Raw genomic sequence first — 20,767 nt, 5'->3', positions numbered from 1 at the left:
ACGCGGAAACAAGAAATTAAGAAGAAAAGTAAAAAGATAGATAGATTGACACAAAAATAGAGGTGGTATTTATACTAAACTAGGCTAAGACTAAAAGACTATGGTTTATTAGAAAAATAACCTTAATGAAATAAGGGTCTTCCTAGAATCTTCTTCGAAGATGATGACTTGCATTTAATGAATAGCCACTTTGCACAAATAGCCATATTCCTCTCTAGTTCGGCCTCGCCACTCTCTCCGATACCATGCTTTTCTCTTTCAACTTGTAACTATATGCGTTTTGATCATTTTACCCCTGCCCGTACATTTTCAAGACTGGGAGCGAGTCTAATGAGAACTTAAAAAATCAGAATTCTACTTTCCACGAAGAGCAAGTCTCATTGAACTGCCCCATAGTCCATAGTTTCAAGTCCAGTTAACAGAATCAAAATCAGTGTAGACCTAGATGTATCAGAAGGTTGAAGATAAATGACATGATTGTGATCAATTTTTGTCATTGTTGCTATTTTTGAGCTTAGTAACCTAGAAATTGTTCGAATTACTTTGATTTTGATTACAATTGGCGTTGAATTTGAGATTCTAAGATTCATAACCTAGGAATTGTTCAAATTTGTTACAATTTCAATTATAGTTACCAGAAACTTGAAAAACTAAACTTCAATGAGCTAGCTTGATCGATAACTGGTCTGATACCATATTAGAATATCGATTACACCATGTCTGTACACTACTAAAAAAACTGAATTTTCCGACCTCAAAAAAGTTCAATTACCGACCTCATGAGGTCGGTTTTGGGCAAAAACCGACCTCAAAACCGACCCCAGTTGAAGGTCGGAAAAGAGTGGGTCGAAATTATTACCGACCTCATGAGGTCGCAAAAAACCGACCTCATGAGGTCGGTAATATTTTTTTAGTCGGCTATTATTTATATAAAGTACCGACCTCGTGAGGTCGGTAAATTATATTAATAATATAATGATATTAGTTCACCTACTACGAGGTCGGTAAGTTATATGAATATATATATAATATATATATTGTAAGAGATTTCGTCGTCCTATTTTGCCAAAACCCCGACCTCGTCAGAGGTCGGTAATTTAGAATTTGTGGAATTTTTTTTTTTTGCGAAGTTTATAAAACCGACATATGTTTTTAAAACCGACCTCGTGAGGTCGGTAATTTGCAATTCTAAATTTTTTGCGCAAAACGGTACCTCATTTACAATTCCCGGAGAATTTTGCTGACTAAAACCGACCGTCACGAGGTCGGTAATTTGCAATTTTCGGGAAAATTTTCGTAAAACCGACATATAGGTCGGTATTCAGAAAAAAAATTGTAGCACATAGTGTTATTCCACCCACTTCGTCAAAATGAAAATAATTTTACTTTCAACTAAAACCGGCTCAAATAGTCGCCAACAATACACCAAAGCTGCTATAAATACATAAAACAATAAGCTACTTTTACAACACATATATTACAACCACAAAACATCACATTCAATTCGAAACTACTTCAAAGTTGAATAAAAACGTCAATTAAACATTCACAAGAGACATTAATTAAGCTACTTCAACCTTCGCAAACATCAAAACAACATTAAACTACTTCAATATTTGTAAACATCCATAAAACATTAAACTAGTCTACACTAAGTTAGTCTACAACATATTAGACTACTTCACCCCTCGCAAATCCACAAATCCACCACCACATTAACATTCAAACATGCCTTTGTGTGTTTGACACGTGAGTCCCATCATCATCCGCACCACTAGCTAAATCATTGAGAAACCTTTTTTTTTTTTTTTTTTTTTTGTTGTTGTGTTCATCCCTGGAGAAAAAAGGCAATCACTCGTTCATAAACAATGGGTGTCAACTCGTGATCAATTTGAAGAAGATTTAGAGGACAACAAGGAACTAGTAATGTTGAAAAATTCAAAAAGGTTGTAGTTCTTGATAATAATGCTCAAGTGGCGTTAAAGGTAATAGTAAGCGCAGAGAAATAATCGGTGGCAACAGTTGGCCTTGGTGCGTGAAATCTGTGGCTACTATGCCAATGGTGATCAATGACAACAATGAACAACAATCGGGTGGAGACAAGCAAATAGCGATTCTGAGGAGACGTAAGCGCCAGAGTGTTGTTTCATGAATTCAATAACTCCTCTAACCGTGCACTTATGTTGTCAACAACAAACTGATCACTTTCATTAGTCAGGTCTAATCGAGAGGCCATAGTCAAATAAAACTCCAAACACATCACCCTCCTATCAAGAGAAAAGAAAAAGCATATATTAAGTTGTTAACCTTGTTTTAATTTAACTTGCTTTCACAAATGAAACAATGAACGGACTGATCCAACACATATTCAATAATGCAAATCAAAGGGGTCTGAAACATAACTAGAAAACACTTAAGTCATGAATTCCTTTTAGGGATAGGTATTATCACATCATGGTGCAAGAGCATTGCCTATTGGAACTCTATTGAATCAAGCTATGGAACCTATCAATGATGCTTTAATTGAGGCCGCACAAGAGCGGAAAACAACCGAGGGTTGCAAGACTAGATGCACCAATTGATACTGAAGACTATATTCACTATACTAACTACGAAAGCTAATATAAATAAACAAATGAAATAGAGTAATTGAGCATATAAATATAGGAAATGAGAATATTAACCTTCGGTAGCCTCACGAGGAGTCTTGAATCCCAAACCAATACTCTTAAAGTATCGATTCCTCCCTTTCACGGCCTCTTCCCCTTCCTGTCTTCTTAGAACCGCCCAACAAAATACAACAAATACGCAAATCTTAAAACTTTGCAAATTATGAGTACCCAAATCAGTGAAGGAGGAGAAAGGCTCCTTCTCCTTAAGCTATTGAAAAATCATCCGAGATATACACTCGGAATCCGAATATGAGAATATCAATAAGGTCATGTATTGAGAATATAAACCGTTTTATCTTTCTTCATCTAAAAGGTGCTCTGTCCTTTCCATTTGATGAATGGGGCGCAATACGTTCAAAATAAAATTACAACAGGGCTCATAGCTACACATCTTCCTATTGCAAGATGATAATACATCTTGTGTCACTATGTACGGACAGATGATTTATCGAGTAGTACATATTCCCGAAAGAGGTAAAGTGGGACGAGATCCACAAAAAGGAAGAGTGAACAAGGACAAACCTTGTTTCTCATTCCTTTTGAAGGTGTGGGATCAATATCATCTTCCGCAATAGGATAGAAACAAAATTCAAATGAACACATTTAATCACCATGCAAATTATAAAACAAAATCATATTCTGAGAAGGGTTCTTATAACTTCATATCAAATAGCTAGAAGGTGACCTCTCCAGACCAAATAGGCAAGGCAGGAAAAAAAAAAATTCTTCCATAGTTGCTAGCAATAAAATAACTAAATACAGCAACACTTCGCGATTCAACGTATATTGGCAACTACCTAAACCACACACTTGACCTGAACGTTCGAATCTATATACCTCCGCATTTGCATCACTAGGATAAGCAAATGTCTTTCATGAAAAACCTTAAGTGACAACATGTTCTTGATATTTTATCCTACAAGTAAAATGGAATACAAGTTAATCTCAAACTTCAACTAACTTCTTATAAGTCAAGAACAACATAAAAGAAAATTATAACTACAAAGTGAATAATGAACCAATGTGAAGCCACAAGGCCTAAAACAATGAAGCAAGAAAAGCAGTTAATTTAATTCATTATATACGACTCCTACTATCCGTCAACACTATTAGCATTTTCTCTTATTTACAATTCCTACTAGTTGTCAACACTACTAACATTTTCTCCGATATACCGCAAAAGGTAAAGAACTATTCCAAAACTAGTAAGTAACAAAATTAAGGCACCAACAAACTTAACCCATATATACCAAGAGCTATGTCAAAACTAGTTGGACTTTAGTCAACTGGTAGTACTAATCGTAAAGAAAAGAAGTAGCAAACAACTCCGTAGTTCACCATTTGAGTGTTACCCGTGGTTCGCTAGAATTCCAACATAAAAGGATCACAACAATGGAAATGGCCAAAAAAAAAAAAAAAAAGGTAAGAATATTGATCAGTCAATCGAATACATCCCAATTCAATTAGTTGCAAACAACTATAGAAATTCCCTGTATCCATATCCATTTAGACCATTTTAAAGTTCATTACATGCTGCTTTGTCTACTAAAATGTGGAACAAGTTAAAGACTTGGTTGAATAGTAAAAGAATTTACCTGAATTAATATCCACGCTCAGATCACCAATGGGAGGAACAAATGAAACTATCAAAAACACAATAATGAAGTCTTAAAAAATGTTTGGGCAGGAGAAAATATGCGATCAAGACATGATCAAGTGATGAGAACCAGCCCAATATATTTTATGACTTGTGCTAAGTTCCTTCATTTCACGAGAACACACAACTACACTTATGTAGACACCATAACAATCACGAAATTTGCATAAATTATGAAAAAAAATTGAGTCTCGAGAAAATGAAAACCTGATAATTAAATTTCATCTAAAGTGACTAAAGATGTCTTCAAGTTGGCTATAGGCATCACATTGAAAAAATCGTAGACAGAAACCAATATGCATCTATCCTCACATCTAACTCTAGTTTCTAAAAGAAGCTCATCTATATTTGCCCCAAATACAGATATCCGATCACTTTATTTATAAACAGAGGAGGAAATATCAAACGACATCGTAACAAAGAATTCAAAAGTGAGCAACACGAATTTGTCTAACGAGCGCAAGGAAGTCTATGCTCGCAATTAATTACTACAAATACATAAATGTCCATGAAAAACTAACTGAATAATCACACTCATGCACAAAAACAGTCTCCACTAACAATTTCTTCAAAAGAGTATCGAACTTCAGTTAGCATTGTTATCTTTCTTCTTATGATTCCATATTTTTAAGTCTCATGGTTTGCTAACAATATTGAGGCAGAATCAAATGATCATCTCTAAAATGACCTAAACATGATAATAATCAGTCACTTTCTTGTGGCTCAGTTACAGTATTTGGGAAGCAACTAATCAAACTGACTGCAATGGAAAAACTAGATAATGTGATAAAATCTCAGTTCTTGCCCCTCGGATTCCTATTGAAATCAGAAGTGCAATGCTCATGAAAGGGCTTTGCTTTCCTAAGATAATCCTGAGAGAGTCCACTGCTCTTTGTTATGAGAAGCATTAGGAATTCTCACTTGCCTATATATACTCATGCACAGGGTTTTTAAGAAAAACAAACAAAAGCCTCTAATTTTTCAAATATTTCCCCGCTGCTAAGAAAATTTCCATATCTCTTGGTTCTTTAATATGAGCCTTTGTTTGAAGACTTGTTAAGCTAAGCTGAGGAACAGTTTGATCACCCCATTGGTGGTCTAACAATTTCCCGCAGAGAGGATGTATTCATGTTTCGCGCTTAAGTAGAACTTAAGTGGGAAGATGAAGCATATTGTTTCACTCTCAATTTTGTGAGTACTTGAAAAGGATTTTCCTTTCATGAAGTTCATTTGTTTTTGCCATTATTGAGGAGCTAGAAAAAGTTGTTCTCCCAGAATACGAAGAATTTTCGTTGGGGTTTAACCCCTTTAAGACTACAGAATATAAAACCATGTTAATAACAGGGATTTGGTGCATATTACTTGTCCTATGTTAAAGAGTAAGCTCTTTCATCTTAGCAAAGTCAGTTGAACAAAAGGAATCATTAAACTGAAAATTTGTTTTGGCAACTCCGAAACGTTCTTTTCTGATCTCAATTGTTGTTTTATCCCGATATTTATCTACAAAGTGCCTAGCTCGATTCGTTGGTGTAGTTACTACATTATGTTGATTAATTACACTTGCTTACTTTCACATAACTGTAAATGACTTTCTTATTTACTCAACATCTAACAAGATTAGTGCACATTCCAGGACTTGCATGTGTTATGCATTTTAAATGTAACAACAACAACAACCGGTGAAATCCCACAACGTGGGATCCGGGAGGGTAGAGTGTACGCCGACCTTACTCCTACCAATGTAGGACGGCCGTTTCCGAGCATTTTAAATGTAAATGTCTCTAAATAGTCTGCACCATAACTCAACCACATAAGTGATCTTTAACTGGTTCCCACATAATGCATATCAGTAGGTTTCTACAACTTGTCATTGGCCTATATAACCACATACAAAGAGGGTTTACCATAACAGCTCTCACCAAAACTTGAATCATATAAAGCTTTCCTCTGCTTCCAAAGTCCTTACAAGTTATTCCCTTCCTTACTTCGAGAAAATGCAAACCTGATAATTAATATGCATCTATCCTCACATCTAACTCTAGTTTCTAACAGAAGCTCATATATATTGGCCCCAAATACAGATATCCGATCACTTTATTAATAAACAGAGGAGGAAATATCAAATGACATCGTAACAAAGAATTCAAAACTGAGCAACACAAATTCGTCTACCAGGTGCAAGGGAAGTCTATGCCTTGCAATGTATTACTACAAATACATAACTGTCCATGAAAAACTAACTGTATAATCACATTCATGCGCATAAACAGTCTCCACTAGCAATTTCTTTAAAAGAGTACTGTACTTATATATTCAAATATTAAGTGGAATAAATGCACTAATAAGTAGAGTAAAAAATCAATCTTACTGCATGTGGGGAAGTCGGACGCTGGTATTGCATGACAAAATGTAGTGGAAACATCTAGCGATTTTCACCTTCTTCCAAATCCCTTTCCTTTCCCTTTCACAGTTCATTCTCCACCCCATGCCTTAACACATTTTCCTTTCGAAATCACAAAATATAACAACAAAAGTGTGTTATAGCGCTCACGTTTGTTCAATCAAGGCAACGAGAAAGAGTATCACATATTATGAATTATATGCATTTCTTAAGGCATGAAAGTAAGAAGATTTCGATTGTGATAAATCCTCACATCATGATTTCTAAAACTGATACCCAAAAAATAGACACAGAACCCATACCAGTGGTGTCACCTACTCACCAGACCAAGACGCTCCAAAACTCTTAACTATATCCATACTCTTCATATACTTTGCGCGCCGGTCTTCACACAAAACATGGTTTTCAATGTTAGAACTTGGCTAAAAATGTAGATAATAGTAGAAAAAAATGGTTGTAATCTAAAGTCATCATGGCACAAGAGTAATAGTTTCCTGTATCAGAGGCCCTACAATACTCAATTTGCCTAATTTTAGCAATCCTAATGGCTAAAAGACTTAGCATCTAAAGCCATACGAGATACGTCTCCTCGAATGTCAAGAGGGTAAATTTTAGCTATTAATCAAACCAATTACATTTGTATCTTCGTGGAGTTAACACAAACATTCCTCATCATTCTAATATTTATTGATACGGATCGTGGGTTGCTTCTTCAGATAATGCGCTTAGTTAATACTAAATTGTACTCATAGTTATCACATAAAAAGATACATGTTCTATTTGTAACATTATTCTTTTGGCTCTTCTTTTTATTATGCTTGTATTTAATATTGAATAGTTACAGTTTATTTAATTTGGGTTTAATATCGAACCCAAATCAAATTACCTAAGCATATAAGTTTCAATAAGCATATTCACACTGGCCTGAAAACAAACAACAAGAGGGTAAATTAAAGAAAGGAAACTCACGAGGTATTATCATAAGCTCCTTTACAGTATTTTCAGAGAATCATAACAGAGCAAAAGCTGAAAAATAACCATCAAAACTGAATCAGCAAAAATATCTTAAAATACCCAGAAATTTTTACCAAAAAACAACAAAAGTGATAGAAATTTCAGAGCTTACAAAGCATTAACTAGCTCTTACATTCATGCATAGATGCGGGATGAGAAAGGAAGAAGCGAAGAAAGAAATTTTCTTTCTAAAATCGTTCCTTTCCCTAAATTCTTTCAAAATTTTGCACAAACAAAAACCCTAAAAGGAACCAATTGAAGATTGAATAAACAATTGACTTGAAAACACTGGGTAGCAGAGATTTGTTACCTTTAAGAAGTGATTCTACCATTTTTCCGCTACTATTCATGTTATTTTCTGTTATTAGCGTTAGAGAGAGAGGGAGAGAGAGAAGGTGAGAGAAAAGAGAGAGAAAGGGGAAAGATCGATAAATTAAAGGGTCTGTATTTTATGTTTTTTGACAAATTATACCGACCTCATGAGGTCGGTATGTATATTATTTTTTAATTTTATTTTTAATTTAAAAGAATACCGACGTGTCCACCGGTCACCATGAGGTCGGTATTCTTTAAATTAAAAATAAAATTATAATATTTTGCATAAAATGAATTTCTCGACCTAGAGAGGACGGTACTTTTTTTTTTGAAATTTTGGTACAATATTATTTGATTCATGAGGTCGGTTTATTTTAAAAAAAATTAAATTGTCCAAAAATAAATATTACGATTTTACCGACCTCATGAGGTCGGTTTTTTTCCAAAGAAGTAAGACCTCAAATGAGTCGATTTTTTTGAGGTCGGAAAATCCAGTTTTTTTAGTAGTGAGATCTGATCAAAACTATTATATTAAGTTTTACTAAACCTGTAACTAATGATGTAAATTTCGTCCCTGATCTCTCCTAGCTAGCTTTGCTTATTAATGTACTTGTTGGAGGTGGATATGTTCCCTTATTAAATGTATATTTCAGTTTTCAATTATTTAATCACTACCTCTTTGATTTGCTTGTATTAAAGTACATAACAATGTTTTAAAAGGCGGGGGTGTGAGGCGGGGCGTTTTACTTAATACGGGGTGAGGCGTAAGCCCCGAGGCACTGGGCGTAAGCCCCATGGATCTTTACATTTTAAATTTATAATGTAGTAAAGTAGTATAACAACACACAAATTATAAAAAATATATTAATAGTTTTAAAAAATTCAAAACATGACTAAAAAAACTCATAGAAAACAAAATTTCTAAAATGATTTTACAAGTATAATTTGTAACACCTCGTACTTTCATACTAAACCATATCGGTAATATCCCGTAAATCCGAGTTCGATGTGAACGTATGAAACTAGTATAAAGATCATATTTTAGCTATATGAATCCATTCGGGTGATAAACAGTCGTTTTGAAGTCAAACCAAAAAGTAAAGTTCTTAAGGCCTTCTAAATTCGTCTAAGTCTGAGACAGTTGTACTTATGGCCAGTTTTCGGTTAGTGACGTTAGGAATTTGAGAAAACTCAAAACATGAAAGTTGTAGGCCTTTGAAATACCTTTCCAACCATATATTATGGAGCTCAAACGGAGCTCTGTGCTAGATGTTATACCCGTTTTACTCAAGCGCGAAGCATAGTATAAAGTCATATTTTAGCGCGATCGCGCACCGGCAGGCAATTCGTCTGTTATCGCCTTGGCTAAAAACGCGCGATCACCGCGCGGAGCTCGCGCTAGATGTTATACCCAAGTAACCTCTCGCGCTGCGCGACCGCGCACCCGACCACGACGTTTTAAGAGCCAAATTTCATTATATTCATTCCCACTTCGTTTTAAACCAATTTTTCGAGGTAAAGAACCCTAAAGAAGTCTCTCAAGCCCTAAGGACTAAGCTCTTCTCTCCCAACCTTCAAGAAACTTTAAGGTAAGCCTATTCCATGCAATCCAAGTCAATTCCAACATACGTTCATGATCATTAAGCAAGAATTCATCATTCTAACATAGGGTTTTCAAGAAAAACCCATCTCAAGGTTCAAAAATTCAAGATTTTGGAAATCTTCTTCAAAGCTCAAGTCTTTAATTCAAGTTTTGGAGCGACTAAGGTATGTAGAGTTACTATCTACGTGTGGGAACATCATTGTTTCTTCCCCACGCCTCATAATCCATAAAATATGATTCTCTACTAAAACTAGGGTTTCTATACCATGCTCATGATAACCCTAGGTCCATGTCCATGATTATATTCGTATGAATTGTTATAATTCCATCATTGAGTTCTTAATATTTCTTTATGATTATTGAGAATCTGTCCGTAATCCATAAAAACCCATATTTTGTATTCCATGGGTTCTTGCATGCATGTTTTTGACTAAGAATGATTATTTCATGAATATCCTATATGTCTACAAGTTTTCATGCAATTAAGTCATATAATTATTTTCATGCCATGATACAAGAAATATACATGCTAAATACAAGTTATTTCATAAAACCATGATACAAGCTATGTTACAAGTTACTTCGTGAAATCATGATTACAAGTTATTTCACGAAAATCATGGGCTTCTTAGCCAACTATATTATGTTCATGTTTTTGGGAGTTGATAAATTACCGAGAAGGCTCAGATAGCCTGAAACTACGTAGCCACCGTAGGACAAGGATCGCTCCGCCCAGATAGGACGATACCTTAATTTTACACTGAATGGATCCATCAGGCACGATACCATCTTATACCCTGGCAAGGTATGAGGGCTCGCGGGTCGCGGCGAGACCTCGACTCCACGTACCCACGTGGTGATATCACATGTCGGTTTATGAAATGCTCTCCCTACTTATCATGTTTTACTTATGTTATATATACGTGTACTCATGCTCATGCTCGTGTCCAGGTTTTCAATTTCAGTTCTTATCATGTTACTTCATGTCCCATGTTATTTCATTCAGTTGCTTTACATACCAGTACATTCAATGTGCTGACGTCCCCTTTTATTGCCCGGGGGCCTGCATTTCACGATGCAGGTACGTATTTACAGGACGCCGCATCTGCTCAGTAGGATTTGCTCGTATCAGCTCATTGGTGAGCCCCATCTCATTCGGGGTTTAGTCAACTTTTATTTTATGATTAGTTATGCATCTAAGGTATGCTGGGGGCCTTGTCCCAGTAAGTATGTTTTCTAGTCAGACTCATGATAGAGGTTTCATAGACTAGACAAGTCAGTTATGTTATGTCAGACATTCGGAGTCATATAGCCATTTTGGCTCATTCATGTTATTTCCGCACTCATGTTTAAACAAGTATTTTATTAAGTATTATGACTTACTACGTTTTATAAAGGCTCATCATGCATTCACGTTATATTCCGCTCATGTTATGCCTCATGATGATTCAGCAAGCCATGTGGTTCGCTCGGTCACATGCAGTAAGGCACCGAGTGCCGTGTTTCGCCCAGGCCGTGGTTCGGGGCGTGGCATAATTAATGCAATGATTTAAAACTTATTATGAGATGCAAACCAACCCTAACATCTTAACTTTTAAACAGTAAAAGAATCATAATTTCTTAAAGCATACTACTCGCATACTATGCAATTTACCTCCCTAAAAGAAAATAATCAATAAACTTTATAATATGATAATTAAAACATCACTCCTTCATGAATATAAATAAAATTACTTTCAATTAGCAAAGTAATAAACTATGATAATTTTGAGACATAGGACAAAAATGTGAAGAGCAATTTCAAGGAAAGATGTAAAATTCGGCTATGTATTTTTTTTAAAATGTTCAGTGATATTCACCCTCACAGTGTTCTCAAATAGTAAATATGCAATACTAAGGTTTGTTATTTGAGTTACTCTCAATCATCTTATTTCTATAGATGAAGAAAACTATTAAGCATCATTCGTTTGGTAAAGAATTATGAGGGTCAATAATGTTAATTGAGGAATTTGACACATAATTTGTGTAAGAACTCTTAGGCGAGCCCCCAGCGTTGGGCGTTAGGCGTGTTTAGGGCGTATAGTGGGGCGCTTTGGGCATAAGCCTCACAGAATTAAGTCCTACACGTAAGTCCCGAGGCTTTTTGCCAGTGCCTTGCCCCGGGGCGAGCCCCGAGGCGAATCCCAAAACTACCTTTTAAAACACTGGTACATAAGCAGTTAATATTCGTGATTATCAAATATCTCACTCGTTCATTTAATAGAGGTGACAATGGTATTATTAACTCCAATTAGACATATGAAAGGAACATTCATACACCGATAACAAACGATAATACACATTTTTTATTGACATAAGGAGAAAACAAAATAAAAAACCTTACAACAAATAGACTTCTATATACTGCGAAGTACAATAAGTTTAAAACTAACAGTACATTATGAAATACAAAGAGGAACTTATTTCAAACTACAACGGGAACGAGAAGTTACCACGTACACACTCGAATTTCTCCCTACATGAGAAATCCATAGCTAAACGTTGATACCAATACATAAGAAACATAAAATCAAAATATATAGTAGTTGTTTCAATTAGGACACTGGAAGTCAGATGGAACCTTTTTGCCACATACATTAAGAAGAAGGCTTAGAGAAAGAGGGACATTAAGGTTAATCCCAAGAACATTTAATTTAATGGCAGTGCATAGACAAAGTGCAGCCTCAAGATCAACAAGTCCATTAATGAGAGAGCAACAAGGTTTCTTTGGAGGATTTCCAATTACAAGTCCAAGTAAATTTCCAAGAACATTAGCACAAACACCTAATTTTAGAGCATCTATAGGGCACTTGCCTTTGGAACTTGGGCTCGGGGTTGGCTTTGGCTTCGGCTTCGGCTTTGGTTTAGGACTAGGACAAGTGCCACATGCACTCACAAGAGAGACAAAAAGAAGGTTCACAAGAATAAAAAGAGCAAGGGAAGTAGTTTTCTTAGAAGCCATATTTCTAATTATAGTTGTTTTAAAGTAGATTTTTTGGCTTTGGTTGATATTGAAAAGATTATAGAAGGGGAGGTATTTATAGGATGCAAAATTAAGCATCATAGTCAAGAGAAATCATAAATATATAAATTAAATAGTTGAAACCATGTGTCCCCAAGGTTACGTTTTAGCTGGCATCACAAGCAAAGATTACTCAAATCTCTTGAAAATATTATTAGATATGAGACGTTGCAAATAATTACCATGTTCTTCGCGAGAGTCTACACGTATGGATAAAAGATGAGAAAAGTAAATTATATTGGGAAAAAAAATATGCATATTTAAGATGAAAATGTAAATACTAGATCTACCAATGAGCTACCACTTACACTATTAGAAAACAAGAATTCTCGGTCGCTCAACAATAAAAATTGGTTGCTAATTTTATCTAATGACGGATTAGCAATGAATTATTTAAATCCTATTAATTAATTATGAGCTATTTAGCGATATATTAGCAATAAATTGAGTAGGTAAGTCATATTTCTTATACCGTTAATGAAACATTAATTTTATTAATCATATTTACCAAAAAAAAATTATGACTCATACGTAGTATATAGACTAATATTCAAATATAAAACTACATCGTTTAAAAAAGGAATTCGTTACTAGCAACAAAATAAGTACTCCCATATACTTGAGGATTCAGAAAAAAAAAAAAAAAAAAATTAACACTACTATTTCAAACTTCTGCGTTTTAACAGAAAATATAGTATTTCTTGGTTTAAATTAAGATACCCCACTATCTTAAATATATGAACATTTGGAGTTAATTAGCTTTTTATTTCTTTTCTGTTCCTCAATATTTTAGAGTGAACATTACTGAAAAAAAAAAACAAGAATTTAGCAACAATCTTCATAGTTAATTTGTCGTTAAATAACCTGTATCTAACATTGTTCTGTTAACCTGTCGCTGCTCTGTCATTAGATAGGATAGGAACGACTTTATTTTTTAGCGACAGAAGTTATATATTCATTGCTAATTCCTCTTTTTTGTACTCGTGTATTCTTTTTATTGGAAATATAGTTTTTCTTTAATTTGTAGTTGGCTTTGTTCATTCACACTGCTTTTAGCCTTTGCCATAAGTAAGACAAAGTTCATTTCTTCTCTGTCCATGTCTTGTACAATAAGGACCAAAAGTTGTTATCTTTAAAAGAAGTTTTGGCCGGTAACGAAATGGTTAAAAAAGAAGAAGAGTGTGACAATTAATTAAGGTTAAAGAGATGCATGATTGCATAATATAACCTTTTCTTTTCTTATTTCTTAGCTTTCTTTTGTTTTTTCTGGGTTGTGTTATTGATAATTCCTTGCCTTAAATTCTGTAAGGTTGTCACTTTTACCTAAAAGGCAAATATGAGGTCAAATCATGCTTAATCATTGAATTCCCTTGATCCAGATCATCAAATGAGAATTGGTTTAGCAGAATTCATGCTGAATTATTTGACGCTTTGATGGCTGCTAATCTTTGGATTTTTGTGTGATTAAATCGGGACAAATAACGTAATGATATAATTAGTTGAAACCATGGTCATTTCATTGTAGAAGTATCTGGCTCAAGTTGCATCTTCTGATAGCTGTAGTGGGAAACTAGGGACATTTTTGAGTCACGGACGCAATAGGATGTAGCATGGCTCCACCTTATAATTATTAAAAAATAAAGCGTAAGCGTTAGTAAAATTTAGGTCATATACAATGACAATTAATTCAATTAGTTGTATTTGGTACTTATCTTATTTTCTAATTTATTATATCAGACTTATTATGCAGAACTTTTTTGTTATTGTAGGTCAATGTATAACACCAAGGAGTATGGTAAAATGTATGAGATTCTTCATTCTTAATTAGAAAAATCTTTTGTTTGAATCTTGGGAATGAACAAATTCCTAATAGAGAGTGCTTTAAGCCTTTAATAGGCCTTATACTTCACAAATCTAAATTAATCAGGTCAGTAAAATTCTGTATACTCAATAACTATATGAAGAAGGAAAGATTAATGCATAAATTTTTTATATACTAAACCGTGCACGGACTTAAACTCTATCTAAATTTATGGGAGCACTTCCAAATATTCAATGTTACTATTAACTAAAATGATATTTTATCTTTTGGGATAGTTTTAAAATAGTTTCTTGAATTTATTTTTGAACAGTTTTGACCCTCTAAGTTTTGAAAAAAAGTGATCATGTTAGGTCTCCATCAAATATTTAACAAACTTTAACTTTGAGATTTTATAAGAACTATAAGAAAAAACAAAGTAGATTTAATCAAAACGTCAGGAAAGTTGCATCAAATCTCAAAACCACAATACAAAAATCACATCAGACAACAAAAATAGATTAAAGAAATCACAGTTAAGCTGCACCAAACTCCAAAGCTAGATTGTAGCACCCGTTTCAGCATATCATCTCGCTCGATTCAAAAAAAAAAAAAAAAAAAAGAGACACAGTTTTTGATTATCCAGTTCTATATCGAAAACGAGCAGTTGATCCCACGAAAGCAACGGTCTTTGACGCATCTATTAGCTGAAGAGGCCTAAGGCTGGTCTCTTTCCTCTCGTACCATGCCTGTTGAAAGCTCCTTGCCTGTTCCCTCTCCCTGTAGGTCGAGCCTCCTTTTCATCCACCCTCTCACGGGAATCTCCTACGCTACTTATTGATTATCAAAAAGCGAACCCCCCGGCCCTTCCCACCTGGGGCTACCCCTACCCTAAGATAAGACGGTTCCCGCCCTCAGGTCAGGGAATAGAGCTAACTGCATCGGAGAAAATAGCAACAAAAACGATAAAAATTGCACCTTCAAATGTGAGTTCTCTTAGCTTAAAGCTGTTTTTTTATTTCACAGTTCCTATTAGATCTAACGTTCAAAGTTTGTTACTCCCTTTGTCCCAATTTATGTGGCACTTTTCGTTTCCCGAGATTCAAACTGTCTGAACTTTGACCATCATTTTAAGATGTAATTTTTCATCAAATTGATATGAGAAGGTTGCAATTTATAGTACTTTTTTCATATAGTTTTTAAATATATAAATTTTAATGTTAAAATATCGAGTTAATCTAATCCAATTTAGCTTTAAAGTTTAGTCAAATTGACTCTCGAGAAGCGAAAAGTGCCACATAAATTGAAACGAAGGGAGTAATATTTATGGAGATAAAAACGCTCATGTTTTTGACAAACTTACAGAACCAAAACTGCTCGAAATATATTTGAGAGGTTGCCCTTTATATGCTTCTCAACATTGTAAATGCAAATAGTTATCTTCGCACAACGATATCATGGTAATATATTCAATATCGTTCGAATTTTATCAAATATTTCTTTTAGAAACTTGTAAACTATTGGAATTTGAATCAAGAGGACATCGATCAATAAAGATACGCATTCTACTATATATATATACTAGATGGCCTGTGCCCGTGCTGAGCACGGGCTTTTCCCCAACATCGCTGTACATATAAGATCTAATATTAGAATTTCATGGTGGTTCTAATTGTGTTGTAACATTATCCAAAGAAAAGGAAATATCATGCTAGAAAGACAAAAACAGTGAGATTGTCAATGTTCATGTAGGTGGTCCAACTTTTGCGTGAGCTATGCTACAATTGGGTGAAATCTAGACTTTAACAGCTGTTGGCAACACATATCTCAGCTGGGTCTCCACTGAAAAAAGAAAGGCAAGAATTAGAATTAGAATTAGAATTAGAATGTTGAAAGTGCAATCAAATTTGAAGTATCACTTCAGTTAAAGTTTGATGCTAGAAGTCTCTACTGAATTAGAAAAATACCAACCCACACATTGTAATGCCAGCTAAAATAAACACCAGTTTAACATCACTATCTCTGCTGAAATAAAATCTCTAGCAAATCATAATACCTATGGCAAAATACCCTACAGCTGAGGCACATAAAAGATTAGAGGAAAAGTAAGTATACCATAAGAAAGCTGAGCCAAGAATTCCTTTTAATAAAATGCTAAGCAATTGACCAGAACAGGTACCCTGAAAGGATTTGGACACACAGCATACTGATTAAAGCCTTTGGTGTAATGTACCCTCCCGAAATTTCCTAGTTAGTGTTTTATGTTTGTTGGTTCTTCATCATACATGGATGGTGCTCCTATCTTTTGTGCTTTTGGCTCCACATAATATTTAGCAAAAGGCCATAAGGTACCGCAAAAATGCCAAAATCTCAATTAACTGTTTATGTTTCAAAGTGATAAGAGATATGATATACAAATGTTCTGCCAGTCACCTTCTATATCCACTCGACAAATGACTTGGTAGACCAAAGAGATCTCCTCACCTCCTAATACTGCAAATCTTCTTTTTCCTTGTATATCTAGTTCTTTTCTTGCAAGGTACCCAGTGTTATTGTTCAGTGAAATCCTCTCTGTTCAGCCCTTTCTTTACACTATTGTACGCATGACTTCACGAACAGAATTAAAATAATATCACATCAAAAACTTAGGTATTCATGAGAATAGATTACAGTGGAAGGAATTAATTCCGTGTCTAAATCCTGAGAGTCTCAATTTTTGTATGATGCTTTGAATCAAAGAATGATTGAGAATATTAAGGTATATGTTAAATAGTTTTTCTTGTAAGTATATATAAATTGTTCTTCATCCCACCACAATGCAATATTTTTAATAGCATTAATAACATTTAATTATTTTCTAATTATATTTCTCCATAATCTAAGACATGAGAAAGCTTCAGCATAATTGTTAGTTTTTTACCATATATTTATTGATGATCTACTGCTATAATAGCATGTTGAAATACATTGAGACACTAAGGTTGTTCATCCATATTTTAGATTATAGAGTTGCATCTATAGCCGTTGACGCAATTAGCATAAAGTAGAATAATGATATCCTTTGGCCTTTCACCATCATATTTCCGAACATCAACTAACACTTGTATGAATTTGGTTAAAAAACTAATGACTCGAGCTACATTAATGAGAACTAATTAAGCCAGGCATGTATTTTTCTAGCTAATCTAATGTCAATCAAGGCGTATTATATCTCCTTTCAGCCAAAGATTTTCATTAGGCAATATTTATTTAGCATTTTCTTGTTGTTAAACTGTTCTTAGTTAGCTTGTGCACAGGATAGGAGTCCACCTGAAATGCAATGCTTCCAAATTGAACTCTCTTAAGTGCAGAAAGATCTTTTTAGCTTCTATCAAACACTTCCCATACACACAGAGTAGCTTACTCTGAGAAAGATCATGATTTGCTTTCCTGGTCTCATTTGCATTATTCTGAATCCTAAGGATTATAGCTTGTACCTTTCTCTTAAGACCTCTACTCTCTTGGATTAAGACTGGATGTCAATGAGTTCTGTAGAGAAAGGAAACAAATGTATCACTATCCTAGATCATCACCAAAGGGAAGGCAAAAATTACCTCATTATGTGACCAAGTCAAGGCTCAATTTTATCAACTGGGAATTCACCTTCTTACCCTCATTGTCAAAGTTAATCTCTATCACAACTCAATTAAATTGATCAAATCTGCCAACATGTAACAATTAGTATTCACTTTATTCCAAAAGAATAAGGGAAAAGACTGGTTGTTACATTCCCTTTGTAAGGGATAAAGTGTTTTAATTAAGTCTTTGTTGGAGCAATTGTATTTCAAAAATTGATGAGAAATAGATTTCATAAATTAGTGCTCCAATTCCAGATAAGAAAGCAGTACCAGTAGCATTAATTAGATAACATTAACTTTCATGAATCAATTCCCTAATTCAGCCAATTCCAAAAGAAATACTAACTAAATCAAAACTCTAAACAATGAAATAGTACACTCCTAAATATAGCTTCACATGCCGATTATTGCACCTTCTAGAGATCCATTGGTAGCACGAGGAAACAGAATCACAAATGTTATAACAATGCAAGTATTATAATTTACCAGATTTCAGCCTAGAGAAAATCGAACCTAGTTCATATAAATATATGGGATATTTAAAGCTAACAACATACATAAAAGTTATTCAACCATAACTGTGTTAGAAACACTGACAACAATTTTACACTTTGTTAGAACTTAAAACTCATTTCTGCAAGTAATTTCTGCACTCTTTTTGTTGTTGATTCTTTATTCATCTCAATTTTAGTAGCAAGAAAAATTCTCGAATTATAGCAAAGTCCTCATAGAAATTTGCATCTTTCTCCAATAGCAGAAAGAGAAGAAGAGAAATTTGAGATGGTTCAACAAGGCGTAGAAGTATCCAGATAGACTTTAAATAAAAATCGAAAGCAATTGGGAAGCTTCATTTAGATTTTTGATCAATGAAAAATTTACCTGTTATAGTCAAAGCAGAGTAACCTTTTCCCCGCTTGAGCGACTTTCAACTTCAGAAACCTGCGCCTGCATTCAAAATTGTGCAACCACATATTCCAACTAAATAGATCCATCTTCGGTAATGTCATGTATTAAAATTTTAAAATCCATTGCATTTACAATCTATTAAAGAACAAAAATTGGTAAAGTAGATGATGCAGTCTTTTTTATTTGGTGCAGTAAAGATGAGTTACAAATTAAGGTGTGTGAGAAGTGGAATTGGTGCAAAAATGATGAGGCAAGGTGAATATCTGGTTAACTGACAGAATCTAACTACACCTCTACTGAAATTATATATATATAGAAGGAGCAGCAGTGTTTAATTGTTTTTCGATTTTTGCTACTGAAAGGAAATGCATTAAATAAATAGACAGCAATGTTAACTCATACCTCACAAATGTTAACTTGAATGTCAATGATGTATTTTAAACGATAATCACAAGGAAACTTAGGACGTTTCCGTATACATAATGCTGTCATTTCTCAAAATGTAACATAGTAAACAATGCTATTACCAGAAACTTATGGTGTTGAAATGCTGAACAACAAACTTCAGCATAAAGGAAAATTTGTGATGGAAAGCTAGATAAAATATCAAATGGAACTTCTGATAAGATCATAAAAAAGGCGGTCAACCAGTATCCGTCCTTATTTAATACAACTTTTTTCTTAATTAAGATTGGCTTGGTCCTAAATCTACGCTAATGAAACTACTTATCGAGAAAAGCTAGTCAATACTTTTTTCCATCTCTTTGTCGAGAAGAGCTAGTTTTAGAGATAACTTCCGCTCATAAATTTGGATTAATCCAAAATAAAGTAATTTACTCAATTTCACAAATAATGCAAGCATTTCTTATCATATTCTACCATCATAAAAAGCTTTAGTCAAGATGCAGAAGCTTAACTTCTTTCAGCGATTACATGAAAGATCATGAATTGGTGAATTAGCCTTATATACATCTAAGAAGTTTATCACCTTTGGTATTTTAAGAGCTAACTGTAGTTTACCAAGACAACAGAGTCTGGCTTTTGTAAATTGTCACTTTTGCTGCATTATGAGGTGATAATACAACATGTGCAATGCTAAAAGCTCACCTTTATCAACTGCAAACTGCCGACCAATCCTTTGTCACTGATCTAGTTACGTTGCCTCTACTTCTATGTACTATTATCTGCCACAAGAAGGTCGTAAGAAGAATTTTGCAATGAAACTCAATTTAAAAATAGAAAATGTTGAAATTTACTCACCACAAAGCTCATGCAAACAACACTGAGAAATGGAATACAGAATTAGAGCAAAATATTTACTTCCACTATTTAATCTCAAGAAATAGCCAGCACATGCAGCGGAAAGAATAGTTTGGTGAAAACCAAAAAAGATCATACCCCAATTTTTTATTTTAAAACAGGATTCAAACATATGACAGAGGAAAATGCGCTCAGTGGATCTACATTAACACAAAAGATCCAAAAAAAGAAAGCTATTCCTGAGGTATGAAAATTAACATATACTCCCTCTGTCCCAAAAAAATTAGCACTTTTCGCTGTTCGAGAGTCAAACTTTTTAGTTTGACCGTGTGATTTAACATAGAATCTTTTATTTTTTTGAAATAAAATTTATATATTTGAAAACTACGTAAAAAGCACTATAAGTCACTAAAATTAATAATTTAGAATATTTAAAAGATATATGAAAAAATTACGGTCGAAA

The 20,767-nt window shown here is 34.1% G+C and overlaps 1 protein-coding gene and 1 long non-coding RNA gene across 5 annotated transcripts; both read right to left on the bottom strand.

Annotated features, from left to right (window-relative positions):
- Positions 1-11,984: 11,984 nt before the first annotated feature.
- Positions 11,985-12,725, bottom strand: LOC132030392 (14 kDa proline-rich protein DC2.15-like). Its single transcript, XM_059420012.1, has one exon. It carries the CDS (start codon positions 12,661-12,663, stop codon positions 12,253-12,255), a length of 411 nt encoding a protein of 136 aa, XP_059275995.1. The 5' UTR covers positions 12,664-12,725; the 3' UTR covers positions 11,985-12,252.
- A 3,382-nt stretch (positions 12,726-16,107) lies between these two features.
- On the bottom strand, positions 16,108-20,729 carry LOC132030391 (uncharacterized). 4 transcript variants are annotated; one of them, XR_009408040.1, is made up of 4 exons: positions 19,018-20,728; positions 17,998-18,221; positions 16,729-17,128; positions 16,108-16,363 (listed from the first exon to the last, which is right to left on the bottom strand). It is a non-coding gene; the product is annotated as an uncharacterized LOC132030391 (long non-coding RNA). The 4 variants fall into 4 exon arrangements; XR_009408038.1 differs by having other exon boundaries at positions 16,637-17,128; positions 19,018-20,726; XR_009408039.1 differs by lacking the exon at positions 16,729-17,128 and having other exon boundaries at positions 17,831-18,221; positions 19,018-20,729.
- Positions 20,730-20,767: the final 38 nt, after the last annotated feature.

The sequence above is a fragment of the Lycium ferocissimum genome, chromosome 9, assembly GCF_029784015.1.
Source record: "Lycium ferocissimum isolate CSIRO_LF1 chromosome 9, AGI_CSIRO_Lferr_CH_V1, whole genome shotgun sequence".
NCBI lineage: Eukaryota > Viridiplantae > Streptophyta > Magnoliopsida > Solanales > Solanaceae > Lycium > Lycium ferocissimum.
This window is presented reverse-complemented; position numbering and strand designations above follow the sequence as displayed.